We start from the raw sequence: 10,451 nt of genomic DNA, 5'->3' as shown, positions 1-10,451 counted from the left end.
GTTTTAATATTTAGATCTTTGATCCATTTTGACTTTGATATAGTACATGGTGAAAGACATGGGTCTAGTTTTAGCCTTTGGCATGTGGAAATGGTAGCATAATTTGTAATAACAAAATCACAGAAATACCCCAAATGCCCATCAGCTGATAAATGGATAAAGAAAAATGTGCTATTTATATACAATGGAGTACTACTCTGTCATAAGGAAAGATAAACCTGAGACATTTTTAGATAAATGAATGCACTTTGAGACCATACTTTTAAGTGAAATAAATTGAACACATATGTTTAAATAGTACATTGCTTCTGTTGTGTGAGAAACCAAAAGTGCAGGTAAGTGCCCAAATGGATGATAAATATTGGGAAGCAGGAAAAAGATGTTCAAATAGAAAGGGGTTAAGGAAGGGAGAGTAAGAAAGGAAGGAAAAGACAAGAAAAAAGAATAGATGAAAAAATGGAAGCAAAACTTTTATAAATAAAAAGAGGAGAGGAATTAAAAGGAGGAGAGGGGGATAGGGAAAAAAGAAGGAAGATATATTATGTACAGATACTCCATGATGAACATGATCATTATGTATCTCAAAAGTGTAACAATAAAATTAATTTAAAAAAATAAATAATGTCAGTAAAATATCCCTGAACTTATGCAACACAATGAAAGCAGTCCTATGAGGTGAGTTTAGAGCTGTGAATGCCCACATCAGAAAAACAGAAAAACCCAAATAAATAACCTAACCATGCATCATAAGGTCCTACAAAAACAAGAACAATCTAAATTCAGAGTTGTACAAGGAAGGCAATCATAAAGATCAGAAAATAAATCAATAAAATGGAGACTTAAAAAATACAAATAATGAATGAATCAACAAGCTGATTTGTTGAAAAAAAAAGACAAACCCATAGCCAATCTTACCAAAAACAAGGAAAAAAGGCACAAATCAGTGCAATTAGAAATGAAAACAGTCAAATCACAATGGCTACCACTAAAATCCAGAAGACTAGCAGCAACTATTTTAAAAGTTAGTATACCAAAAAGTTGGAGAACTCAAAAGAAATTAGAGGTTTCTAGATACATAGGAATTACCAAAACTAAACCAAGGAGACTTAAAAGTCCTGAATAATCTAACAACAGGAAATTAAATTGAAGCGGTAATTTTAAAAAACTATCAACTAAGAAAAGCCCAGGACCTGATCGATTCAAAGACAACTTCTACAAGAACTTCAGGAAAGAATTAATACCAATATTCCCCAGCTCTTTAATGAAATTGACAGGGAAGGAATACTCCTAAAATCATTCTTGGAAGCTAGCATTACCCTGATTCCAAAAGCAGACAAATATCCAACCAAAAAAGAGAACTACAGGCTGATTACTGTAATGAATATAGAGATAAACATCCTCAAGATACTGGCAAAGAGTATGACAAATCACCAAAAAAGATCATACACCATGACCACTGTAGGCTTCATCCTAGGGATGCAAGTAGAGTTCAACATAAGCAAATCAGAAAGCGTAACTCATCACTCAAGTAGAAGCAAATGCAAAAATCACATAGATGCCAGGCGTGGTGGCGCACACCTGTAATCCCAGCACTCGGGAGGCTGAGGCAGGAGGATTGTTGGGAGTTCGAGACCAGCCTGGGCTACAAAGTGAGCTCAAGGCCAGCCTGAACTGCATAGCGAGATCCTGTCTCAGAAAGACAAAAAAAAAAAAAAAATCATGTAGTCATCTCAACAGATGCAGACAAAATCAAACATCCTTTCATGATAAAAACACTGAAGAAAATAGGTATAGAAGGACCTTATCTCAATCTGATAAAAGCCATTTATGACGAACCTGCTGCCACCACACCAACATGTTCACGACAGGGCCATAAATTCCTATGTCTCATTGCCACGTAGCTTGAACAACTAGTGGTATATGCATGCCTGTGCCATCGGGCAGCATGAGACAGTCCCATCGAGTCACACAAGCCGCCCAATGACAGTCACGCATGGGTTGAAGCCTGTGGGAATATGTTAAGGAGGGAAACTTTGAAAGCTTTCTCTCTGGAATCAGAAACAAGACAAAGATGTTCACTGTCAACACTCCTGTGCAATACAGCCCTCAAAACAGCCACAACAATCAGGCACGAGAAAGAAATACAGGAAAAGACAAGCTCAAAATATCATTTGCAGCTGACACGACCTTCTATTTTCAAAATCCAAAACATTCCACTAAAAGACTCCTAGAATCAATAACCAGGTTCAGCAGCGTAAAAGGATACAAACTCACCACACAAAAATCATAGCGTTCCTATACGCTAATAATGAACTCACTAAAAACAAAATTAGGAAAACAATATGATTCACAATGGCACAAGAAATAGTATATACTTACAAATTAACCTAACCAAAAAAGTGAAAGACTTCTACAATGAAAGAAAATTATATCACCCTGGAAAAGGATATCGAAGAGGACATCAGAAAACGGAAAGACACCAGAGGCTCCAAGAACCCATGTGTATTCTCCCAGAAGACCAAAAAGTCCAGAGCTGAGTGAGCTTCATGAGCCACTCGCATCCAGCTGAGCAGGATTAAAGATGGTGACGCTGGCAATGACTCAGCAGCTGGGAAAGCGGATTCCAGCTGTGGGTAATCCTGCCTCTGCTCCACTCACCCAAATCGACGCTGACGCTGATGACTCTCTAGTAAGTGGGGACGTTTGCAGGTGATTCAGGTTTGTATTTTATACCTTGTCCCTGACATGTCATTAGAGACTAGTCCTTTTAATTATTTCCTCCATGTCTATAAATGCAGAAGACATAATTGTCTGAAGAGCTGAACCAGACTAGTCCAAAAGCCCAAAAGAGCAAGATCTACAAGACATATATGATGGATTGGTTCTTGAAGAAAAGAGAAACCCTTGGAAAATTGGACTTAGAAAAACAGTACTATAATTTTAGGCAAATAGAAACCCCAACTTTACTAATAGTAAAGTCCTTAAATACATCATGCTTGAGTTTAACTATTTTGTTTACATATTAAAGACCTACAATGGAAATATCTTCAAATGTACTCTGGTACCACCTACATTGCATGAGTGTCAGCTAGAAATGAAACTAGAAACAAGAAATGAAAGAGGGGGCTCTTTCAAGGAGAAAGGGATGCAGCTGTTGGAGGACATACCTTTCGCACCCTATAAGATAAAGTACAAACACTATTAAACTAGAGGATCGGAGGAGGATAACTGAGGTGAGTAACATTAGAGGGGGACGGTACAGGTTCTGACTTCCAGTGGTTTAATGTGAACCCCATTAAGTAATCTGTGCTGCTGGAGGACTCTGGAATTGTTGCTGTCTTGAGAACTACCGCTCTGCTTCCAAAAGAGCAGAACTGTTGAGTCAGCCACAGCAGCAATTTCTACTGGCAGAATTCAAACTTAATATAGGAATCCAGCTGCAAACCCATAATGCCAAGCTGGATAGGAAGAACCAATATAATCAAAAGGCTGTACTTCCAAAACTGACATGCAGATATAATGCAATCCCAATAAAAATAGCATTTCTCACAAATCTGGAGAAAACAATCCTAAAATTCATATGGAACCAGAAGAGACCCAGAATAACAAAAGCAATCCTGGGTAACAAAAGCAAAGAAGGAGGCATCACAATCCCAGATTTCAAGTTATACTACAAAGCTAAAATGATTAAAAAAAAAAAAAAAACCAGCATGGTACAAGCACATAAACAGACATGTGGACAATGGAACATAACAGAGGAAGCAGAAGCAATCCCAGGCACAATCAGCTATTTGATCTTTGATAATGGGGCCAAAAACATACACTGGTAAGGCCAGGGATATAGCTCGTGACACAGCACCTGCCTGGCAAGCACAAGGTACTGAGTTTAATTCCAAGTATAAAAAAAAAAAAAAAAATACACTGGTAAAAAGATAGCCTCTTTAATAAACGATGCTGGGAAAATTGGATATCCACAACAGAAGATTGAATCTAGACCCATATGTCCCAATATGCACTAAAGTTAAAATGGATCAAGGATCTAGATGAAATGTTTAACCTGCTGGGAAAAAAATAGGTAAAATTTTGAAGATATAGGCATAGACAAGGACATTCTGAACAGAACCCTACAAGAAAGAACACCAAGAATCAAACAATATCAACTTAAAACCGTCTATATAGCCAAGGAAACAACCGAAATAGTGAAGATAACCTACAGAATGGGAAAAAATTTTGCCAACTGCTCCTCAGAGGACTCACATCTGAATATATGAAGAACTCAAAAACATTAGACCCCCCTCAAATAAAAGACCCAATCAAAAAATAGGCAAGAAAAATGAACAGATCTTTCTCAAAAGAAGTAGTACAAATGGCCAGTAAACACATTAAAAATATGTGAAACATTACTGTGCATTAGAAAAATGCAAATTAAAACAACACTGAGCTACTATCTTACTCCAGAAAGAATGGATATCATCAAGAAATCAAATAATAACAAATGCTAGCAAAGATGTAGGGGGGGAAAAAAACCCTTCTACATTGCTGATGGGAATGTTAACTAGTACAGCCACTGTGGCAATCAAAAAACTAAAAATAGAACTTTCATCTGACCCAGCTATTCCCTTTCTAGGTATCGTCCCAAAAGAGTTCAAGACATCATATTACAGTGATGCACACATACCCATGTTTATAGCAACACAATTTATAATACTTAAATTTTGGAAATAGCCTATATGCCCACCCACAGATGAATGAATGAAAAAAATGTGAGATTTATACACAATGTAGAACCACACTATCACAAAGAAAGATGAAGTTGAGGCATTCATAGGTAAACAGATGCAATTTGAGAGCACAATATTAAGCAAAATAGATCAGACACACAAGCTTAAATATTGCATGGTTTCTCTTATATGAGAAACTCAAATACATATTTATTTACATAACATAGATAAATACATACATACATACATAGATGGATGGCCAGACAGATAGATACATACATATATACATAGATAGATAGATAGATAGATGGATAGACAGACAGACAGACACACACACACACACACACACACACACACACACAGGGCAAAATAGAAGATAAAGAAGAAGTAGGGAAATTTTTTTCAAACGGATGGGAGACAAGGGAGGACGGAAGGAAGAGAAAACAGATGGGGGAAAATGCATTAAAGAGGAAAGAAAAAGGATAAAAACAGAGCTTTTGCAAATGGAAGGAAACCAAGAGTTGGAAGGATCAAGAAGGAAGGGGAAGAGTAAGGAATGAAAAAAACAGAGAGGAAAAAAGAAGTAGGATGTATTCTGTACATGTACCAACTCCCCATGATAAGTATAATCGTTATGTCCCACAAACAAGTACTAATTAAAAAACAAAAAAAAGCACATGCAGGTCAGACACAGTGGTGCACACCTATAATCCTAGCATTCTGGGAGGCTAAGACAAGAGGATCACAAGTTTGAGCTCAGCCTGAGCAACTTAGCATAATGATATAATTTTTAATATAAATTATTATTTATATTAATAAATATAAACTCAGCCTTAGCAACTTTACAATGTAATGTTTTTTGTGTTTTGTTTTTGTTTTTGTGACAGGGTCTCACTATACAGTTCAGAATGCCTTCAACTCACTATGTGGCACAGGCTGACCTTGAACTTGTAGGGACTCTCCTGCCTCAGCCTCCTGAGTGCTGGGATTATAGGCATGTGCCACCACCCCTGGCTAAAACATAGTATTATTTTTTAAGTGAGGCATGGGGGGGAGGGTGGCTTGGTGGGAAAGGCCCTGAGTTTAAATCCCGTGTATTAAAAATGATAATAAAAAAGGTTGACAAGGAGATGGCAAAACTAAAGTCTCTATCCATTCCTTGGTAGGAACACAAAATGGTGCAGTCACTTTACAAAACAATTTGGCAGTTTATTAAAAATTATATCATTGGCGCCAGGCATGGTAGCACACATATCTGTAGAGGCAGGAGAATCATCACAAGCTCAAGACCAGTCTAGGCTACATAGGTCAGCCTGGACTACATAGCAAGACCCCGTCTTGAAAAAAACCAAAAAACAAAAGTTGTTACCATAAACTTATTAAATGGTACAGGAGTTGTACTAAGAACCTACCCAGCAAAAGGAAAAAAATATATGTCGATATAAAGACTTACATGTGAATGTTAATAGTATCATTAATCATATTAGCCAAAAGGTAGAAACAACTCAAATGCTCAAAACTTGAGATGGCATACCCAAAATACAGTGTATCTATACAAGGGAGTACTATTCAGCACTTTTTTTAAAAGTTCTGATATGCTACATATGATAAACCTTAAGGACATGTCTACTGAAAGAAACAAAATACAAATGACTATCCTTTACATGATTCTGTTGGTTTGAGTTGTTCAGAAAGGCCTATCTACAGATACAGAAAGTAGATCAGTAATAAATAGAGTTAGATAACTTTATCCAGATTCTAGAACGATGGTGGCAAACCTTATAGCAGACATGCCACAGCCAGCTGTTTGTTATCATAGAAAGCTCTAAAAGGTCTGCCATCACTGTCTTAGAATTACACAGAATAATTTAGCCACTAAGAAACATGACAGAAAGCCAGGCATGGTGGCACATGCTTGTAATCCCGGCACTTGGGAGGCTGAGGCAGGAGGATGGCTGTGAGTTCAAGGCCAACCTGGGCTATATAGTGAGTTCAAGGTCAGCCTGAACTATATGGCAAGACACTGTCTCAGAAAAAAAAAAAAAAGAACATGACAGATATTGCCCGGCAGGGTTGCACATGCCTATATTCCAGCACTTGGGAGGCAGAAGGATCACAAATTTGAAGCCAGCCTGGGCACCACAGTAATTCAAAGTAAGGCTAGACTACCTAGTGAGACCCTGTCTCACTAAACAAAAAACAACAACAAGCGAAACTGAAAAAAGGATGACACCAAGTACTATGAAACATTACCCAAGGCAGAAAGAAATCAGTGGTACAAAAAAGATGAAACGCAACAACTGGATGCATCTTCTTAAAAGGTGAACCAAGAGATTCCGAATGAATGGCAGTTAGCAAGTGGAGCTACAAGTACAAGAGTGTTTAAGCAGAGCCGGGAAATACAACTGCAGCAATGAAGAGAGAGGCGGGATCAGAGCCAGACATACCAACCAAACACAAATGTAATTAAGTAAAACTGTAACAAACTATATACTGAGACTAAGGAATAGGAAAGAATAAATCTGCATTGACAGGACAAAGCTCACAGCATGGATCTTGTGGCCCCGGCTAACAAAACAGCATAACAACCACATGAAGTCTCTGGGTTTAGTACTACAAGTATAAGGCATCTGTCTTAATCACTTTCTCCTCCCTGAAACAACACCCAACACCCATAAAGAAAAAGAAGAGAGGTCTATGTTGGCTCACAGTTACCACCCTGGGCTGGCTCCCAAGTAGAAATGGCATGGTGGGAGTGCCACAGCAGAGACAAACTGCTTACGTCTGCGTGGCCAGAGAGCAGACAAAGAAGGAAAAAGCCAGGAAAGGAGAGCTGCCCCCCCAGGTCACACCCCTGGCGACCACCTCTTCTGACCAGGGCTCACGTGCTGAAGGCACACTCAGTCACTAAACTCAGCAGAGGATGAATCTCCCAGTGAGCACAGCACCCCCGGGACCCAAGCACCTTCCAAACACATGAGATTTGGGGAACGCTTCAGATCCAAAATGTAACAGCATGGTCTTAGTTACTTCCTGCATTGCTGAGACAAAATACCCAACACCCAAAGTTAAAGGAGGAAGGATTTACTTCAGCTCACAGTGTGTAGAGGTTTCAGTCCGCAGTTGGCTGGCTCAGGGCAGCATGCAGAGCAGCACCACAGGAGAAGCAGTCCATGGGGCGGGGCGGGGGGGCGCGTGCAGAAGGCAGCAAACAGCAGTGAGCTCTTTTATCCCACCCAGGATTCACGCCTTTTGGGTGGTGCCACCCACATCCAGGTTGGGCCTTTCCATTATCCACACCCAGAACTATGCTAACCCAATCAGTGGACTAATATTGGGCCAGGGATATAGCTCAGTGGCACAAGTGCCCGTCTGGACTAACATCACATCCTTAAACCACATTCACACATCCTAGGTCCAGCCACTTCCAAAAAGTGCCCCCTACGAGTGCATGAAGCTTTGGGAGGACATCTAGATACAAGCTATGACAATCAACATTCTACTCTCCCAGTCCCAAGAAATTTTTATTTCCTTTACCATCTGTATCAGTCAGCTTTCTCATTACTGGGAGAAAAAAGAGCTAATAACCACAACTTGGGGGGGATATAATTTAATTCATGGATTCAGAGGTTTCAGTCCATGGTCGGCTGGCTCCAAGGCAGGAATACAGTGCAGGATGTGGCACGGGAAAGCTGCTCATTTCGCGGTGGTAGGGAAGCAGAGCACAGGAGGAAGGGCCCCAGGCAGAGAGATACCCTTCAGAGACACACCAGCAGTGACCCATCTCCTTCAACTAGGCCCTGCCTTCTATTAGCACATTCGGCTATGAATGTTAATGGATTAATACACTAAATAAGCATAATGCCCCTGTGATCCAATCACCTCTCCAGGAGTCTCATAATCCAGTCAAGTTGACAGGTAAGATTAATTGACACACTATCCCATTAGAATTCTTCCAATTATCTCCACCAGCAACATAATTTCTCTGTGTTCTTGGCAACCAAAAGCATTTTTCAACTAAAGAAAGAGACTGAAGGCTTACCTTTGAGTATCACTAGTGGCACTGTTTGAAGTGTTTATATTCATGGTAAGTCTTCCAACTCTTCAAAATACCCCACTATTTCTTAATGATATACTTCCTTATTGATGACTGAAATTATCCGAGATGTCTATGGCTTACAAGTTAGATGGACTTTAGTCTGTTAAGAAATAATACCACATGTTTTATATTTGAATCCTGAGGATATGGGTGATATTTCTTTTCACCTATAGGCTATTCATTAATTTTTAAGTTATTGCACAATAAATATAACTTTAAAAGCTATGTTTTATTTATTTTAAAAAGTACTGAGAGCAAAACTGACAAAAATGTTAAAAAACATGTTCCTTCTTATAAGAACAAGGTGATGATTAACTTTTAGATTTAAATTTTTCAGAAGTGTTGTAATAGTGACAGATTTTGTTGAACATAAATATACATATATATATATACACACACACACATACTATCTCTAGGGCATAGAATCAGTTTGAAAGAAAGTAAAATCCAAGGACATTTTTGGGTCCCCAAAACCTTTCTCATAGCTGAGATATTTTGAATGTAACACTGCAATCAAAGGGTCCAAAGTGCCCCCAAAGATCCCATGGTAATTTTCTTTTTTTTTAATTTCAGATGGTTTTTATTCAAAGAGTCTCAAAAGAAATAAAACAGAAAAAGCCAACAACCCAATTCAATGTCTTTTGCCATTCAGGAAGTCCTAGGAAAGTAAACCACAGAGTTATTCTGAAGCAGACAAGCAAGTCACCACTCGCAAGTCCATGCCACTAGTAAAACAAAAATTAAAGAATTCCCTTTCTTGGTCATGTACCAGTAGATATCTCTATGAAAATCTTTTTTTACTGATCTACAAAAAGATCTTTCTTCATAATTTAATTTTTTATAATTTCAACCATGGTAATTTTCAAAGACCTCCTTCCAAAGAGATCAACAAAGAGGAAGAGTATTTTGCATTCACTCTGGCCTACTTTTTGGAAATTTTTCTGTGGGAGACACTCCAAGTTATATTAAGTCAACCACTTAAAGTAAGTTACTAAGTGTTAAGGAATCTCTAGGTCAATATTTTAAAGAGATAACACTTCAAATATATACAATTATTAATATTCCACAAATATCTCTTTATATCCCAGCAAATCCAGTATCCTAAGACAGGCCTTGAGCTTTAAACGCAGAAAAATCTGAAACAGGATTCCAGTAAGTATCTAACAAGTCTGCAGCCTTGTGCAAGCCCCTTGCTCATTCAACCTGCTTCCTCAACCATAAAAAGGTAACTACACCAACCTCACTTAAGTTTTAAATAACATATACAATACAGTGCCCAGTCACTATCAAGTTTTTACTAGTGAACATAAAACTCTCTGAAAAACATAATGATCCCTGAGAAAGGGAGCAGGTGATATTTGGGATGACTTAGTCTAGAAAACAGAAATAACAGAATTATTTAGGGAAATATTAAGTACACAAAGATATATGAAAGATTTTTTTTAAATGTGTTAACCTGTTGTCTCTGCTCCCAAACAAACCTTATATGTTTTTATTTTTGTGAAAAAAGCTTAAATACACATACACTATACACATGCATGTGTGCAGCAAAAAAGGTACCAAGAAACTTCTACTTTCCTTTTGAGAAAGAAATTCAGATGACCTGAGAATAGCTCAGTGGCAGAAGACTT

At 38.3% G+C, this 10,451-nt stretch overlaps 1 protein-coding gene across 1 annotated transcript in view; it reads right to left on the bottom strand.

The window, feature by feature from the left end:
• Ccdc171 (coiled-coil domain containing 171) overlaps positions 1-8,920 on the bottom strand; it is a gene marked incomplete at its 5' end in the record, with an annotated part of 359,501 nt that extends 350,581 nt beyond the window's left edge. Inside the window, 1 exon segment of the mRNA XM_013516391.1 lies at positions 8,764-8,920. Within this exon segment, the coding sequence (XP_013371845.1) occupies positions 8,764-8,807 (44 nt within the window).
• Between the last annotated feature and the right edge of the window lie 1,531 nt (positions 8,921-10,451).

Source organism: Chinchilla lanigera, unplaced genomic scaffold, assembly GCF_000276665.1.
Source record: "Chinchilla lanigera isolate Chin_1 unplaced genomic scaffold, ChiLan1.0 scaffold00033, whole genome shotgun sequence".
NCBI classification, from domain to species: Eukaryota; Metazoa; Chordata; class Mammalia; order Rodentia; family Chinchillidae; genus Chinchilla; species Chinchilla lanigera.
Note: the sequence above shows the minus strand (reverse complement) of the source record. Positions and strands in the feature narration are given on the sequence as shown.